The 18,564-nt window shown below is 44.3% G+C and overlaps 2 protein-coding genes across 2 annotated transcripts; both read right to left on the bottom strand.

The window, feature by feature from the left end:
• Positions 1-155: 155 nt before the first annotated feature.
• Positions 156-8,154, bottom strand: LOC140556448 (uncharacterized). Its single transcript, XM_072680385.1, has 2 exons — positions 7,730-8,154; positions 156-4,897 (listed from the first exon to the last, which is right to left on the bottom strand). Exons 1-2 carry the CDS (start codon positions 8,115-8,117, stop codon positions 1,161-1,163), a joined length of 4,125 nt encoding a protein of 1,374 aa, XP_072536486.1. The 5' UTR covers positions 8,118-8,154; the 3' UTR covers positions 156-1,160.
• Positions 8,155-10,604: 2,450 nt separating this feature from the next.
• Positions 10,605-17,511, bottom strand: LOC140556446 (uncharacterized). Its single transcript, XM_072680383.1, has 4 exons — positions 17,139-17,511; positions 16,228-16,620; positions 14,301-14,726; positions 10,605-12,319 (listed from the first exon to the last, which is right to left on the bottom strand). Exons 2-4 carry the CDS (start codon positions 16,481-16,483, stop codon positions 11,529-11,531), a joined length of 1,473 nt encoding a protein of 490 aa, XP_072536484.1. The 5' UTR covers positions 16,484-16,620; positions 17,139-17,511; the 3' UTR covers positions 10,605-11,528.
• Positions 17,512-18,564: the final 1,053 nt, after the last annotated feature.

The following is an 18,564-nucleotide window of genomic DNA, read 5'->3' as shown; positions in this document are numbered from 1 at the left end:
CGTAAACAAAAAAAATCAGATAAAACATAACTCACAAAACAAAACACAGTGGGCGTTCATAAAGATCCTTAATTATTTTAGTCATCTCACAGATGCTGACACTCCTAGGCTCAAAAAGAGCAAACAGCAAAGAAGAGAATCAGTTCAAAGCTCAATTTTATTGAATCTAAATCTACAACAAGCAGACAGAGGTAGACGGATAGTCAAGCATTTCAATTGTTTTAACATTTCAACAACCAAGTGCTAAGATCTTTTCCTCTGGGAAAGTGTTTGGAATTGTAACACAGTGGTTCTCAAACCAGTCCTCAGGAACCCCAGATGGTCCACCCCCAGACTGGGGCCCAGGTCTGGACGGTCTGTAGTCCTGGCCTTGAGAACTGGTTGGACAGCCAGTGTTGTAACACACAAATGCATTAAAAAACTATTTTCACACAAACTGAACGCAAAAGGTTTATACGTGTGATGATCAACCTTTCAGAGATGACACAAAATGCTGGAGAGTAAATAAGACAGACAAGAAATTGATGAAAGCAGGGTCTAAGAAAGTGTGCAAACAGACCATTTGAACATTTGTATAAGCATTGATTTGGAAAAGAAAAATATACTGGCAAACATCATACATTTGGAATATTAAAATGATTAAAAACTACACAATAACTAGGCAGGATCTGTAATAATAAACACATAAGGTTTGGGTGTAAATGCTTTACAAAGTGTAACACGTTAAGGTAAGAAGTCGATTCCATTGCGTTTCCGGTTAAGAACGTGAACCAGTATATTGTCTCGGGTCTGACAATGGGACTCCCTCCCTCCCTCCCTATTTTTATTTTTGTCAAATAACAGCCGCTCGTCACGGTCAGCATTTCCTGATGGACAGTACTTTGAATAAAATGTCGGTACATTAGCATGCACTAAAAGTTGAGGTAATTTTTCCTTCTCCAATGAGGTTTATGACCTTGACAACATACTGAACTAAGTGGCAAATTCATCATCGTCATCATCATCATAATAAACTGACAAAATACTGGGTGTTACTTCAAGAAGAATACCACATCTAGAGGAAGCAAACACTGGAGGAACTGAGGAACACATGACTCTTGGCCTTAACAGTCGTATACGTGAAGGATGCAGGGAAACACCACTGAAGTGAGTCTCTGGTGTCAGATTTCTCCCTGCGCATGTTGCATATAGTGCATTTGCAATTCCAGCTCTCCAGGTAACGTGCATCCACAGACCATGCAATGAAAGCGGCGATCTGGGCCAAACAGGACCTGACTGCCTGGTTTGTGAGGTTCGGTTCGTTGCGTTAAATGCGGTGAGGTCAGAGCTTGCGGTAAGACCGGCCTCTCGCCCACCATGCCCTGCGGACTGAAAAAGATGCCTGGAGCCGGACCTGGAAGTTGCCCGGCTACGGTGTGTATGGGGTGAGGACCGGGCAAAGCAAGGGGAGACGGCAGAGGGAGTGGCGGTGGGGAGATGAACGGAGGGTTCTGGTTTAGGAGGATCGAAGGGCCCGAAACTACAGGCGCCTGCTGCTGTGCCCGCACGTGCCCCTGTTGAATGGGTCCGTTTATTAGAGTCTGTGAAACAACTGGAGCAGCCTGGAATCCCCACACAGTGTTTCCAGGCCCGGGAGCAAACCGAGCCGCCCCGAACTGAATACTGATCGTTCCCAACTGGTTGGGTTGAGGTGTACCATCCCACGCAGAGGGCATCTGGTTCTTCTGCTGCTGGGACTGATGAAACTGCTGTTGTTGAAGAAACTGTTGCAACTGCTCCTGCTGAAGTTGCTGCAATGGCTGCTGGAGGAGCTGCATTTGTGGTGGTGGTAGGACCAGTTGCAACTGCTGTTGCTGCTTTTGTGGTGAAGAGTGTTGCATTATATGTAGCTGAGACTCCGCTTCCATCGCAGGCTTTTCCTGTAGATTTAACGCCTTACGAGTTCTGAAACTCCAAGACTTACTACTGGGCTCATCTGTCGATTGCCGCGCTTGTGGCTGGTCCTCTCCACTGTTAGTAGTTTTATCAGTGTCGTTATTTGCCTGTAACAAGCCTTCAGATGTTTGCAAGGCAATAGCATTTTTGCCCTTTGCTGACTGACCAAGAACTTCAGTCTTAGTGTTCTGAGTTGCATCAGTGGAAACTGACCGTTCCTTCGGGGGACTCTGAGTCTTCGATGCCGGCGAACACGCTTTTGTATCCACTGACGATTCGTCTGCACCGCCCGGTGACTTTGGAGCAGACATCGGCGAACCGGCCCAGAAGGGAGGCTGTTGCTGCTTCTTCTGTTCTTGACCACTATCTTGTGCCGGGCAGTTCTCTACAAGCTGCTTGGGAGCTGGCCCAGCCTGAGCCGACAGCATCACATCAGCCCAGGCAGGGTTCTGTTGTTGGTGCGGCTGTGCAAGCTTTGGCAAGATCGGTTTTAAATGGACTCCTGACATGAAGAGGTGCTTCAAGTCATTTTGTTGTCCGTCTGATACCCATGTAGGCGGCTGCTGCTGCTGCTGCTGAGGCTTAATGTGTATTTGCCATTGCTGTTGCAACGGAACAGGTCTAGCCTGGCCCTCCGTCTGCCAGGGCTGTAATTGCTGTTGTGATCTCAGCTGCGTTTGCTCAAGCACATCTGCGTCGGAAACAGACGGCCGCCCCATCATACTCGGCAGCACTGACCCTTGCAAAATCTCATCAGGAAAAGAGGCCTGTGGCAGCGGCATCGTCCTTTCGTGATCTCCCCCGATTCTTGGCCAACTTGAAATCCACCTACTATTTCTCTTGCCCCGGCCCCCGATGCCCCTTGTCCTGGAAACGGCAAGTGAAGAGTAAGACTGGCTCATCGCTTGCCGCTTCCGCGCATGTATCTTTTGATGGACGAGGAGACTGCTGAGCCAGGGGAACGATTTATGGCACTCTTGGCAACGGTGGGGCCTCTCCCCAGTGTGGGTGTTCAGGTGGTCACGAAGCAGGTACGCTAAACCGAAGCTCTTGTCACAGAGGTGGCACTTGTGAGGCTTCTCACCCGAGTGAGAGAGCATGTGGCGCTGCAGCTGACCCTCGTCGCTGTACCCTTTGCGGCACTGCGTGCAGCGGAAAGGCTTCTGTTGGTGCAGTCTCTGGTGAGTCTTCATGTTCTGAAGAAAGGCAAAGTCCTTACCACAGTCCGGGCACTTGTATGGCTTCTTCCCAGAATGAATAATCAAGTGCTGCTGTAAGTAGCTGCTAAATCGGAACGACTTCTTGCAGATGTGGCACTGGTAACCCTTGTTGTGTATGCGCATGTGGAGCTCTAAAACCGAGCGGTAGCGAAAGCATTTCCCACAGTCTTTGCATTTCAGAGGCTTCTTGTCCGCTTGGTCTCCCCACTCGCCTCCTGCTGACATGTTATCCATACTGCCTGCCCTTGCTACGCTGAGAACCTCCCTCTTCAAAGGCGCGGGCACAACCTGATGAGTCAACACATGGGACTGAAAGGTAGCTTCCTCCATGAATTTAAGTGGACAGTACGGGCAGACGTGGATCTGATCGGGCTTTTTACCATTACTCAGTCTTTCGTATTCCGCCTCATGCATCAACATGTGTTCCCTAAGGTCGGCTGCTTTGTAGAAGAGCCGAGGACACAGTGGACAGTTGCGCTGCTTCTCCGCCTCGCGGTTTGCGTTCTCCTTACCCGTTGTTCCTAAATCCGTAACGTGTGCCACACTGCGATTTGCAATATGCGTTACTGTGTTGGCGAAGACTGGGTTTTTATGCTGCCGATAGTGCGCACGCATGTTTTGCGCGAATGCAAATCTCTTCCCACATTCCGAGCACCGGTACGGCTTCTGGCCAGTGTGCAGGTACTGATGCTGCTGCAAAAGGCTGCCGTATTTGAAGCTTTTGCCACATATCTTGCACTGGTGAGGCCGCTCTTCTGTGTGCTTACGCCGGTGGTCTTCCATAAACGAGCGGTGCCTGAAGACCATACCACAGTCAGGGCATTCATAAGGTTTGAGGGCAGCGTGGGAGCGCTGGTGGATGTGTAGCGTCACAGCGCACGGAAAACCCTTGTTGCACTCAAGGCACCGGTAAGGACTATCTAACGAATGGCTCTGCATGTGGGCATTGATGGACACTCTGTACTGGAACTCTTTACGGCACAAGGGGCAACGGTAAAGCTTCTCCAGGCCTTGCTGACAAGCATGGAGCCTGTATCGGACTACCGACGCGAAGCGATCGCCGCAGTGGTCGCATTCAATGCTCATTTCCTCCTTGAACTCTCTTCGCCGCGCCCTCCTTCGCGAGGCCAGCACTGGATGTGAAACCCCGTTTCGCTTGTGTTCGCTGCGATGCTTGATGAGGCTGCTGCGATGCTGAAAGGTGAGGCCGCATTCTTTGCAGGTCAGAGAGGCCTGCTCGTCTTGATGCATGTGAAAGTGGCGATGCAGGTTGTACGTCTCCCGCCGCGTGAACGTCTTGCCGCAGTCGCGGCATTCCATGCGGCTCTTCTTTTGCTTCACCGTACCATCCGCCTCGCGACACTCTTCCTCCTCTTCCCCACCTCCTTCTTTTCTCTCATCTCCCTCGTCTTCTGGAGTTTCCTCTCCCTTCTGCTTTTCTACGTCTTTCTCCTCCTCCTCGTCCTCGTCCTCCTCATCATCATCATCATCTTCTTCTTCTTCTTCTTCTTCCTCCTCCTCCTCCTCCTCCTCGTCCTCGTCTTCCTCCTCCTCCTCCTCCTCATCATCATCATCTTCTTCACATTCCATTTCCACACTCACGTCTGTGAATTCGTCCTCCTCGTTTTGTGCCACTGTCCGCTTCTTTTCTGCACTACACTTAGCATCTAAGCTGTGGTCTTCTGCACTGTGGTCCTCTGCACTGTGGTCCTCTGCACTGTGGTCCTCTGCGTTTACTGGCCCTGGGCAAAAAGAAAACAATATGAATAGGTACATAAGGACAGGTACATACAGACAGAAAGTAGGACAATAATGACAGCATTATGGGAGAAAATGGAGAAAATGGTGCTGGGCATGGGATTTTGTGCTGCAGCAACCCTGCTTTAGGAGTTTGCATAGAGCTCCTAGAGGCTTCCACTTCACAAAAATAACAATAATAATAATGACAATAATAATGCCAGTAGTAATAATAATAATAATAATAATAATGACAATAATAATAAACAGTACCAATAAAAATGAGTAGTATTAGAATAGTCACAATAATGGCAAACATATTCATTTTTTTTAAATATATAAAATGATAGATAAAATGAGTACAGTATTATCAAAATAATAATAAAACAGCAACAATACAACTAAAAATGTATATAGTAGTAAAAATAACTAGGGTTAAATAAGTTAAAATAACGAAAAATAATTATAATAAACAGTAACAATAATGCTAAAGATTAGTAGTTTTAACAATATTAATATTATTAATAATAATTATTTTTTTATTATTATAGAGAAATAAACACATAAACAAGACAGTATTCTTGTATTCAGGTCTTTTCACCTTAAGTTATGAGTTATGTTTCTAGTATTCACATTAGTTTTAAGATCATCAAGATCTTTGTTAAATTTCTGTCACTTTTCAGGTGTTATAAACATCAGATTTTCCAATTGTTTCCATATTCTTGAGTCAGTTGTAGTGTGTTGCGTTATGCACATCTGATTTGTTGTTTTTATGAAGGTCTATAAAAAATCATTCCAAGTAACTTTTTACCTCACAAATGATTGTAAAGGACATTCCTTCGGTTTTATTGGTTTTGTGATATTATCTCCATCTTTTAATATCGTTTAAATCAAGATCAAATGTCCATATATTTGAATCTATAAAAAAACCCTAATGTTTTCACGGGGCTTTTTTCACATGATTGTATCTGGATAAGGCCACGCCACATAAAAACGCAAGCGTAGACGTGGTGGTCTGAGCCATAGCCTCTGAGCCATAGCCTCTGAGCCATAGCCTCTGAGCCATAGCCTCTGAGCCATAGCTGAAACCCCTCCCAGTACAACCCAAACACCAGTAATGATTGCCATGCACTGTGTGGGCGGCAAATTTGCATATGCCGTCCCACACAGTGAACAGATTTCAGTCCGACTAGCCAGAGACTCATTTGAATACCAAGCGTAAAAGCATGTGGCAAAAATCTTATCAGGATCCAAAATCCACATAGTAGATAATCACGTGATGCGACCAGGTGTAAATGAGATCTATCCCATAAAGGAGCAAAATAAACTGTCTGTGTCTCTTTCATTTGGCCACAAAATTGTATCGTCTGGTATTTTACAACACAACTGTGAATGTAACAAACTTTGCTCTTTGCTTTGCAGATGCTGTGGGCTTAAGAACGTCCTACAGTTTACAATATAGACGGTTCCTACCAGGACCTAATCTGCCTAATTCAGCCATTACGGGTTAAAGTGTGTAAACCAGCAAGGCCAACAGAGTGATCTGGTGTGAAAAGCTCCATTCTAGAAAAAAAAAACGAAGTGTCAGAACAGTTGACAGGAACCAGCTCTCAGACGAGTTTATTGCCTTCAACAGCTCCCTTACAAAATGGTTACAAACAGACAATCTGACGTCAGCTTCACGATAGTTTCGAGGTTTTGGTCCAAGTCGTACACGTTGAAATCCATTTGCAACAGAACATGCAGGTATTTTTTTTTTTTTCATATTGATGGGAGTGACTGGAGACCACCACACCCTTCCACTCCTCTTATTAACAGTTTTTCAATGTCGCGTGATCAGGTTCCCGGTTTCCCATTACCACCAAAGCAAAGCAAGTTGGTAAGTTCAGTGGCAAGCAGCGGTTTGAGCACCCTGGTGAAAATGGTGAGGAGGGAGGAAAGGTGCAAAAGTTTGGGCACCTCAACAGATTTAAGCCATCATAGCGTTTACCCCAGTCTCATGACCTAGCTCGCTAACAGATTCAATGATTGATGCCCACAAAACAAGAGAAGGCTGCAATAAGACAGCAAAAGATTTCAGACAGACGCTTCTTCAGATCAGTTAATGTAACTAAGAAATGGAGGTCACGGCGACGCCTGGGAGACCAAAAACCTGCTCGTTTAAATTTCTAGAAAGGCTAATCAAAAACTGCAAACGACCTTCAGGAAGATTTAGCAGATTCTAGAGTGACGGTGGACTGTTCTACTGTTCAGTTTCATGGAACTTTCCTTTTTGTTTGTTTGAAAAATGTTGTGAAAGAACACCTCGCCAACTGTTAAGGGGTGTTAAGCAGTCAGGAGTGCGTTGCAGCCAGTGGCACTGGAAACTGGAAACATCTGACTGGTAGAGGGAAGAACGGAGTCAATTCAATACAAGCAAACATCCCATACATCTGTAAAACAGCTAAAGAAGAAGACAAGAGGATGACTTCTACAACAGGATAATGATCTAAACACACCTCAAAATCCACACTGGACCACCTCAAGAGCTCAAGAGGAGCAAACTGACCCTCGCAGTCACCCAACCCAAAATCCGGAGCTGTGGAGGATGGCCCTGACAGGATCTGACAGAACGGATGAATGTGGTGAAGTGCTTGCAAGCTTCTATATACATTTTTTACATTTTTGGCCAGGAGTGCTCAAACTTTTGCATGCCACAGGTAGCTACATCTAATGACAGAAAAGAAGGCTGCAGGCTTGTGTATATGTGTGTGTGTATATTTACAGGCCCACATAAACACAACCAGCAGGGGAAACCTGCAGAGCTCCAGCTGGCTGGGGAAGTGCTTAGTGCTCACCTGTGCTTTTTTTGCATGGTTCGCTACGAGGCGTTGAACTGCGGTCCTCCTCCGTCTCAGACCAAACGAGGTCAGATTTGCTCTTTTTGGGAGCAGCATCCAGCTCTTCAGCACAGTCCACTGGCGCCTCAGCAGCAGCTTTCTCTCCAGACTGTTTGGGCTCGCTGTTCAGGGCTGGCTGAGGGGATGCAGCGCTACACAGCTCCCCTGTCCGCTCCTCCTCCTCCGCCGCCGCCGCCGCCGCCGCCGCTGCCGGCTCGGGCTCGGGCTCGGGCTCGGGCTCGGCGGCCCCGGCTGTGGAAGGCTCGGCCGCACTCTCCTCGCGTTGGTCGCAGTTCACTGCCTGCTTCTCCGCTGTTTCTGCGGCGTCTGGTCGTAAATCCGCCATATTTTTACCAAAACGGTCCACTCTTCTCCCCCGTTACATCTTCTTCGTCGTCCTCTGGGAGCACCGCGACCCCGCTTTACCCTGCATGCCGCCACCTATTGTGCTGGAGGACCGCACTCACAGCGACCACTAGTGCGAGTCCTGGGGTCGGTGTAGTTTGGTGTGGTGTGGTGTGGTGTGGTGTGGTGATAGTGTGGTGATAGTGGAGTATCCCACTGCAGTTATTTCCAGTTATTTAATGAGCCAGCTCTGGGACGAAATATCAGGTGGGGTAGTGTAGCGGGTCACAACAGCACCATCCCACCATCACAGCAGCCGAGGAGGAAGTTGTTCAGCTCGCCGCACCAGTAAGAGTCCCTAGGGAAGACCCCTAACACCACATTCTCCTACTTGCACAACATGGTTCAAGGGCAGGTCACTCTGGATAAGACCACCAGCCAAACATGTAAATATTAGGCCACTGCCCAGCAACGTCCCAGTAATCACGCACTGTTGGAGGGGCCTACAGATGAGGCCTGTATCATGGTTGGACCAGACCCTCTTCTGTACATCCATGACATTCAAACTCAAGCTGGGACCACCTGCTGGAAGATTGCCCGCTGAGATCCCCTCTACCTGTGTCAGACCAGCTGCCCCCCACCCACCACCACCACCCATACCAGACCAGCGGCACACCCTCCTACCACTGCTACCTGTTTAATGACCATGTTACAACCGAAATGGACGCGTAACTATCTGCCACTATTAATATTAATATCACCACTATTAACTATCTGCTGTATCTGATTTGGTAACTTTTCAAAAATTAATCAATAATTTATAAATAGTTCTGATCAGAGGAGGACGGGTCGGGTCCCCCTTGTGAGTCTTGGTTCCTCCCAAGGTTTCTTCCTTCAGCTCTGAGGGAGTTTTCCCTTGCCACTGTCGCCGTTGGCTGCTCTCTGGGGGTCTTTGATCCTTTATGTCTTCCGTTATTAATTTTTTTTGTCTCTGTCTTTTATTAATTACTAATTATGTAAAGCTGCTTTGTGACGACAACAGTTGTAAAAAACTATACAAATAAATCTGACTTGACTTGACTTTGAACGTCCCCAGGATCTACATCTGAACGTCTGAGCATGACTATCTGTGGACGTCCATAAACATTCATCACATCCATGCTGTTGTTTCCCGAGAACACCGCCTCTCGCATAATATCGCTCTAGTACATTGCAGATGCTAGAACCTCACTTTTTGCAGTGCTACGAGCAATTCTGTAATCCCTCCATCTAAACTTATGGAGGAATCGGATTCGATTCAAAAGGAGTCGATTAAACAATTGTTCCAGTTTGATCCAGTCACTGTCCAGTGATTTGTTATCCCAATGGCGATTCCCAATGATCAGACTGGTGCGACCCTGGTGGAACCACCCAAAACACTGTAAAGAACATGAGGCTTCTGAAACCGACAGATCTCTTTTATTAATGCATGTTCATAGCCAGACACACCTTGCCAGTAAAGGTCCATTTAATTAACATGGTATAAATTTAGCAAAAAAGATATTCACCAATCTAAAGAAGCTACCTTGCAATGGCATGCACAGAATTAGATCATCGACATGAAGTGCTTGTTCAGTTAAAAACGTTTCCTTTCAATCCAAGAATTCAAGTGCATTATGTACTCGTTACAGAGCATTTAGATTCATTATCATACACAGTATCAAAACATCCTTCAGCACCAAGTATTTGCGTTCTTGTTTCTGGAAGAAAGATACTTGACCGTTTGCCTTAACTCAACAGGACCATTAAAACAGGACCGCTGACCATTGTTAAATGAACGTAGGCACAAATTAAGTAAATACAGTAAGTGGTCAATGAAATGATCAGTAACTTACTGTGTGCCGCACAGGAATAATAATAATACACATAATAATAATTTAGATAAAATGGTATTAGGGTCATTCCATGTCAAATACGCTGAAGAAAAGAGGTTCGGACACCTTGCAGGATGAAAGGTGTTTAAAAAAAATAAAAAAATAAAAATTTTTAAAAATGCACCAATATGGGGGATGTGACTCAATGCCAATACGTGTCAATCAGTGCATTAGGTGGTTGGTGTGGCGCAACGGGTAACACTATTACCTGCCAGTGAGCTTCCACACCATGTGGGAAACCAGGGTTCGATTCCTGGTCTAGGTGCTACACCAATAAGAGTCCTTGGGCAAGACTCCTAACACTACATTGACCCACCTCTGTAATTTGAGTAAACTTGTAAGTCGCTATTAAGAGTGTAACGATACATTTGATTCGATTCAGTACGATATGGTGGCGTCTTGATGCAATACACTTTTTAATAAATACAAAATATATAAGCCTTATGCTACTGTTAATATGTTCATCTCTACATGCATGTGCACTCGGGGCATAACAGTGCACATATTTTCAGGTGCGATAATAATTTAAATACGAGGGTCAAGTTTAAATTCGATTTGTAATATGTTGTATGTTAAAAAAAAAAAGGTCTAATGAGCTTAAAAAAAAAAAAAATTGATTATCATTTTCCATAACATAACAACCACCCCTTCCTGCCCACTTTACTCTAAAAGGTAGCCCCCAGATGCCTGGTTATGACTGCTGACTGATTTCTACAATGTGATAAACAAGAGCCCCTCAGCTTAAAAATAACCCCCCAAAAAAGCTTTTATAGATTTATAAAATGTTCTATATAATGTTCGTTATATTGTATGAGATTGTTGACCAATTTTCACAAGATAATCTGTAATACTTGAATCTTTTCACCCCCATATGTACGGACGTCATTACATACGGATATGATGGTCATCTAGAGATTCAAAATTGGCCACTTTGTGCTCAGTGTTTCAGCTTCATGGTTGTGGTCTTTAAGCCACACGAACACAGTAGTTAGAACACTAAAAGAGCTCAGGGTACTTTGCAAACCTAAGAACGGTGCTTTTTTACTATTAAAATAAACAGTATTTTGTCATTTTTGATTTTTGTATGCCTTCTTAACTCAATAAGGCCAAAGGTTATATGTGGTATTGCAGTACCCCAACAATACTAAAGTATATGAAAACAATAACCTGTTTGTACATCTACCATCTTTTACGTTCCTAGACATATATTTAAGGAGGCCACCTTGATATTGAGCCAATTACACTTCTTTTCATGAATCAAATGACTCCAAGGCCTCACTGCCTAAATTGCTCCACTCGATTCCACAGTAATTTGACACAGAATAACCCCTTAAATACAATTCTCCTATAATTAGCCTGTGATGTTTAACGACAGGCATAATGATTAAAATTTAGCTTTGAGGACGTGGCACCACCACCTTCTCTTAATTAACTGTACATCCGAATATAAAACATTGTTTGAAATAAATAGCTATTGGAAACGAAGACCATCTACATATCTAGTGTCTACGTCGTCTTCTGTGGTCTACCGTTCTACTGCGGCGTGGCCGTTGAGTGTTTATCACTTGCGACGGTTCGGGTTGGGAAGTGCCATCTAGGATGTCGGGAGGCGGGGGTACAGAGGTAACGGACGCTAACTGCTCGCTCGCGTTCTGAGGAATCTGTTCGAGCTGCTGGGGTAGCTGCTGCTGCTGCAGCGGAGCTCCTTGTTGCTGCTGATGCCGTGAAAGTTCTTGCGACGACTGCTGGAGAAGCTGCTGCTGCAGAATCTGCTGCTGCTGCGGAGGCTGGGTCTGCTGATGCTGCATCTCAAGGAGTCCCAACAGCCGCTGCAGAAGCACGTTGTTCTGCTGCAGGCTTATCGTAAGGGCCTCTTGCGAGGCCACCAGCGTCCGCATGTCGCGCCTGAAGCCTTCGCCGAACTCCCGTAAATTCTGCTCCAGCCGATCGCCCAGCTGCACAGCTGCCTCCCCGAGTCCCCTGAGTTCGTCCTCCAGCCAGGATGTGCGTGACGGAGGGGGCTCGAGTGGGCCCTGATGAGCTCCGAGGGAAGGTTCTGGACTTGGCTGGGGCGTGCCATTCAGGAAGGGAGCACTATAGAGCGGCGAAGGAGGGAGCCAGCGCTCTGACGTCGGGGGTGGTACTATTCCTAGTCCGAGGCCTAAACCCAGTTTGTCCTCCATGCTGTTGTCGACGCCCTCGCAATCCTTATTTCCCTCCTCACCTTCTTGCTCTCCGGACTCGTCCTCCTTTTCGAAACCATCTCTTTCGGAACCGTCTCCTCCTGCAACTGATCAAAAGAACAAGGAATTCAACACTCGTGAGTAGCACGCAAACATTACTTTACTAACTTTAGAAAACAAAACCATATTAACACATTCACACAAATAATTCTATAAACAAATTAATTGTCCCAGTGTTGTTAATTCTGCCATTTAAAGTCTGTGAGACCACAGAGAAACTAGCTGCTCCTCCCATCCACTTATGTCACTACTCCCTCCACCTCGTTCCACCTCACTCTCGACTGTCCTCCACTACAGCCACAGAATTATTAAACCCAGAATATCAGGTTCAGTGAATGAATCTGTCCTGTGGATCGGCCTAATTATCCAATATTTGATCCAGCTAATTTTGTTCGTATCGGGACAGGTATCCTGGTATCGGCTCAGTGCATCCCTAATAATTATGATAATATTCAATCAAGTGGTTGGCATTTTTCCACCAGGACTGGTTCCAGGACTGTGACGTTTTGGGCCAGTGACTGTTGCTATCAAATACCATACTTTCTCTTTTGTTGTTTTTAATAGAACAAATTACACATAATTATATGCTGTCCAATCAGATCAGTACTTACACTTAAAATAAAGATGCTGCAAACAATTTAGTAGAGTAAAGTTAAAGCACAGGTTGCTGATGTCTCTGCTCTAACAGACCTACTAACCATGCAACTAACAGGCGAGTTGAATCAGGTGTGCCCATGTAGGACATTCGGCCCTCCAGGACTGGAATTGCCCACCCCTCCCTGCCTTAGGGTGTGATATAGCTGAGATTTTAGGAGGGAAACTATGATAATCGCATCATGTTAATATCTGAGAGCTCTTGGAGCACTGGATAATTTCCCAAACAATAGTTATCAAATCAAAGCAGGTTTTTGGGAAATATATGCTTCCAATGGAAGATATAGAGGGGCACTGATTGGCCCCTATTGGCCACTGTTCTAGCCATACCAGTCTAGGTGAATGTTCTAAAACATGATCAAATTGGTGGAAAACCAAATTTAATGCAGGTGATTCCAGACAGGTGTACTACATAATACAATTTAGCAATTTATCATCCTAGCTAGGGTAGCAAAGGGGTGGAAAATTTCAGATAAATTTCCAGTAAATTACTGAAAACTTTTCATGTGAACATGAAATTTTGGAAATATTCCAATATCTAAACTTCCCATGGAAAATTTGGGAACTTTGGGAATTTATAGGAATTAACAGGAAATATTGGATAATTTAAAGCAACTATATCATACACTATCATCAATGTACCTTTTTTGGCATAACAATAATTCATATTAACTACGATGTGGGATTACACCTTGATTTATTAGTTGTTTAATGTTGCAATGCTATTACTGTCAAAACACATATGAACCTCATCAAAATATGACCTGACTTTGGTTAGTCCTTTGGTCCAAATGTGTGCTTTCAGTAGTGGTGAGTGTCAGGTTTCTAGAAATCATCTGGACATATGCTGTACATGTGATGGAGCAATGAACAGTGAATGCAGGGGGCGTTGTCTCAATAGCCCCTCAGTGTCTAATGTGCCATGTACCCAGGATTGAGGAGCAGCTTTGCTATTCAACTGTTTTGGTATCATATCTAATTATTTTAGCCAAGATTATGCCCATTAATTCCTGTTAATTCCCATAATTACCCATTTATTCCCATGGTAAATTTCCCAACTTTGAATTTTGCAACCCTAATCCTACCTTCCTGCCAATGTGTCAAATGGTGCTCTTAGCAAAGAATGGTGTACAGTTCCAGAGATTTGCGGAATCTATGCCAAGGCTTATTGAGGCTGGTGTGGTAGCTCAGGTGTCCAAACCTCACAAAGACGCCTTACCATTTTTCCCCCTTTAATTTGTTATTATATCACAGTTTCTCGCTGTGTTCAGTGTTTCATGCTCCATGACCTGAAAACGTCTACCAGACAAAAGAAATGAAAAAAAAAAGATACAATACAAACACAACGCTGCCCATCTCCACCCTCCCACTCACCCGGATCAGTGTCGGACAGACAGGTGAAACTGGCCTTCCCCCTTGTACTCAGCTTTTGACGGGTCTGCTGGAACCTTGGGCTCAACTGAGCCGGACCTCCCAAAACCCCTGCTCCTCTGCTGGACGGCAGGTAGCAAGAGCGATGCCTTGCATCCGCCAGCCGTCCGCCGTTGCGTCTCTTCAGGTCATCCCAGCGCTTCTTTACCTCGCGGAGAGTGCGTGGGACTCGTGACACGGCGTTCACACGTTCCAGGATCCCGGCCCAGATCCGCTCTCTTTCCCGGCGCCTGAGCCTACCGGCCGGCCCAAACAGCTCTCCTTCGCACCGGGTTACTTCTGACACCAACACCTCCAGCTCAGCACCACTGAAACGACTCTTCCTTTTGCCTGCCCCCCCTGAGGCCAGTGCTGAGGACACACCTCGAGCTAAAAGTGAACACACAATACGTGTAAATATTATTGACTGAGAAAAATGGTCAGCACTGCCATTTGTTAATATTATACATGTGTGGATATTATTATTACATTATTAAAAAATAATAATTCATAATTTTTCAATTGTTTAAGTGTGTTATTGCTCTGAGCACCTTCACAGCTCACTGTCCATTCATACTACATTTTATATTGTATTACACATTTACAATATCCGAGTAAATGGCCATCCAGCCCGACCTGCTGGAAGATTGCCCGCTGAGGTCCCCTCTACCTGTGTCCGACCAGCTGCCACCTACCAGTCCAACCATCAGGCCCCCCACCCACCACCACCCATGCCAGACCAGCGGCACACCCTCCTACCAATGCTACCTGTTTAATGACCATGTTACAACCTAAATGGACTCTAAACTATCTGCCACTATTAATATTAATATCACCACTATTAACTATCATTACTCTCAATACTCTGACCATCTCTGCTGTGACTATATTAAGTTATACTACAGCATGATTAATATATTATGATTATGATCAGAGCAGTTCAACAGTATAGATGGTTTGGTAACTTTTATCAATAATTTATAAATAGTTCTGACCAGAGGAGGAGGGGTCGGGTCCCCCTTGTGAGTCTTGGTTCCTCCCAAGGTTTTTTCCTCCAGCTCTGAGGGAGTTTTTCCTTGCCACTGTCGCCGTTGGCTGCTCTCTGGGGTCTTTGATCCTTTATGTCTTCTTGCGTTATTTCTTTTTTGTCTCTGTCTTTTACTAATTACTAATTATGTAAAGCTGCTTTGTGGCGACAACAAAAGTAAAAGCGCTATACAAATAAATATGACTTGACTTGACTATTTCAGCTGTTGTTGCTTTCAGATAACTGGACTAGTTATCTGAGCTGGTCAATTAAGCTTTAGTGTTCGACGTGTAATAAAAATTGCCATGATACACTCATAAGTGTGAAGTGACACAATTTCTAGTTAGTTAGTATATCCCTATTCACACCCGACTGTGCAAAAAAAAGAAAGATTACAAGACTACAATTTTTTTTATCTGCCGTATTTAAAGCAGCTTTATGCAAAAACTTGGTAAGTGTGTTACATATTTAGTCCTTAGTTCAAACTCTCTGCCTACAACTAATGTATATCCGGGCAATCTACATGCTGCCATCAAAAAATGTTGGCGTCAGTTTCATCACAACTTACAGCTGCTTAGGGGTACGAGTAAATATTTAGTAGCTACTAGCTCTTACATACATACTAGTGTGTGGTGCAACCTGTATAAACGTAGATACTTAACGCTCGCTCTGAGTTACAACTTCACATTTGCCTCCCCCTGGGGAGTCCCCATTCTGGTCCGGGAGCTGCCAAAACACACTTGGTAGCTAACTTCCAGATCATACTGTGTTGTTCCAGGCCATCCAGGGTCAAGGCTGGACACGGCCACCTGCTGTCTCGCCTGTTGGTAACCCTACACCTAATGTTACATTGCAGCCACTTACTTTGTTCAATTGGGATAAGCTCATCGGAGGACACTCCAGGAGCGACGATGTTGGGGTGCACTACCACAACGTTGAAAGGGAGGCTACCGGGCAGCCCGCTGCTGTGATCACAGCTGCCGTCCGAGTCATCGTCCTCCCTGGGGAAGCCATCTTCCGAGACACCCCCTCCGAAGGGACCCTCCGGGGACTCCACTTTAATGTGCATGGGAGGTGAGTGCTCATACAGCAACCCCCCCTCCTCGTAGTACTCCGTCATGGATCAGGCCTGGTTCGCAGCCACACGGATCGGACCGGCAGGCACAGTGCCATTCACAAATGAGCTGACATGCCATCACACTGATGGCTAGGTGTTCACCCCGCCAAGGCTTGCCTGGTCCAAACAGCTACCTGGGACTGACAAAACAAAGTGGACAATACAGATGTGGGAATAGAGGTGCATATATAGTGGAAAACACTGGACTTGAAAAGTGAAAGGATAAGATCTATCTATATGACATAAGAAAGCACTCCCAAACAGTGAAGACAGGAAAGAAGACCGGGGCTCGGTTCACACTGGTCTGATCTGAAAACGACATGAGGGACCATTAATCTCAGCTACTGCAGCTGAAGATGAGGGGAAGGACACGAAGGAGCACTAAGGTAAAGGCTGAAGCCTGAAACGCACAGGAATACAGGAAACGTGCGTTAAACGGTGGCCTAAATCAAATCTGTCGCATTAATGCGCATTTATTCTGCACCACATCCGCAATGGATGAGCATCCGGCATAAATTACTGAGGCTAACGTTACCGACACCGACAGCTAGTGCTAGCTAACGATCCGCAGCCGAACAGCCGAGAGTCTAATAACCTAGCTAACAGCGACTGAAACTGAAACAACGACGACGTCCGGACAACACACACCCATACTCACCTTCTGACGACGCAGCATAACTCGGGGAGTGCATTAAAACACACATTCACAGCGCAGAAGCTACATATGTTCAATATCTCGGGTAGCTACATATACACAAGACGGGGAAGCGGGCGCTGGAAAGTGACGTCACTTCAGCCCGGAGTGTGTAAACATTAGGCAGCCGTGTGCTCCGCTCTTCCTCTTTGAAAAGCCTCCCCAATGAAAGTTTATCCGTTTATTTCCCTTCTGCAGTTTAGACTGACACACTCTAAGAGCTTCTGAATACGTGAGCAGATATTTAAATTTATCTAGCTAACTGTTTTATCCACAAATTGTGTTTCACGTGGATTTACGCCTAAGAGCAAACCTGCAGCCTTGCACTGTACCCTGAACGCGCCTGTAGCTTAGATACCTGTTGTTGCTTGTTATTGTTGTTATTATTTATAATTTAGATTTTGTCTTTTTATTTTTATTTATTGATGTTGCTGCTATTTATTTTTTTTAAAATGACGCAATTAACCATTGCTTGATCTGAAAAAAAAGATCTGAAAAAAAATTATGAAATGCCGTCTTATTGTTGAGATACTATGCCACAATTATAAGATTTTTAGTCAATTTTAAAATATACAAACTCGTAAGCTGTTACATTAGAAATTAAATTATATTGACAAGAAACTTGCTGCTATTATTTGTTTAAAATGACACCAATTAACCATTGCTTGATCTGAAAAAAAAAAAGATCTGAAAAAAAATTATGAAATGCCATCTTATTGTTATGAGATACTATGCCACAATTATAAGATTTTTAGTCAATTTTAAAATATACAAACTCGTAAGCTGTTACATTAGAAATTAAATTATATTGACAAGAAACTTGCTGCTATTATTTGTTTAAAATGACGCAATTAACCATTGCTTGATCTGAAAAAAAAAGATCTGAAAAAAAATTATGAAATGCCATCTTATTGTTATGAGATACTATGCCACAATTATTAGATTTTTAGTCAATTTTAAAATATACAAACTCGTAAGCTGTTACATTAGAAATTAAATTATATTGACAAGAAACTTGCTGCTATTATTTGTTTAAAATGACGCAATTAACCATTGCTTGATCTGAAAAAAAAAGATCTGAAAAAAAATTATGAAATGCCATCTTATTGTTATGAGATACTATGCCACAATTATTAGATTTTTAGTCAATTTTAAAATATACAAACTCGTAAGCTGTTACATTAGAAATTAAATTATATTGACAAGAAACTTGCTGCTATTATTTGTTTAAAATGACACCAATTAACCATTGCTTGATCTGAAAAAAAAAAGATCTGAAAAAAAATTATGAAATGCCATCTTATTGTTATGAGATACTATGCCACAATTATTAGATTTTTAGTCAATTTTAAAATATACAAACTCGTAAGCTGTTACATTAGAAATTAAA

The sequence above is a fragment of the Salminus brasiliensis genome, chromosome 5 (assembly GCF_030463535.1).
Source record: "Salminus brasiliensis chromosome 5, fSalBra1.hap2, whole genome shotgun sequence".
Taxonomy (NCBI): domain Eukaryota; kingdom Metazoa; phylum Chordata; class Actinopteri; order Characiformes; family Bryconidae; genus Salminus; species Salminus brasiliensis.
The sequence above is the reverse complement of the archived record's forward strand: the minus strand, read 5'-3'. Positions and strand labels throughout refer to the sequence as shown.

What these genes read in the sequence shown, in the direction of transcription:
- LOC140556448 (XM_072680385.1), bottom strand. Translation starts at nt 8,117, where the DNA reads ATGGCGGATTTACGACCAGACGCCGCAGAAACAGCGGAGAAGCAGGCA. An exon ending in ACCATGCAAAAAAAGCACAG is followed by an intron (nt 4,898 to 7,729) that starts GTGAGCACTAAG and finishes CTTTTTGCCCAG; the next exon opens with GGCCAGTAAACGCAGAGGAC.
- LOC140556446 (XM_072680383.1), bottom strand. Translation starts at nt 16,483, where the DNA reads ATGACGGAGTACTACGAGGAGGGGGGGTTGCTGTATGAGCACTCACCT. An exon ending in GCTTATCCCAATTGAACAAA is followed by an intron (nt 14,727 to 16,227) that starts GTAAGTGGCTGC and finishes GTTCACTTTTAG; the next exon opens with CTCGAGGTGTGTCCTCAGCA. An exon ending in TCTGTCCGACACTGATCCGG is followed by an intron (nt 12,320 to 14,300) that starts GTGAGTGGGAGG and finishes TCTTTTGATCAG; the next exon opens with TTGCAGGAGGAGACGGTTCC.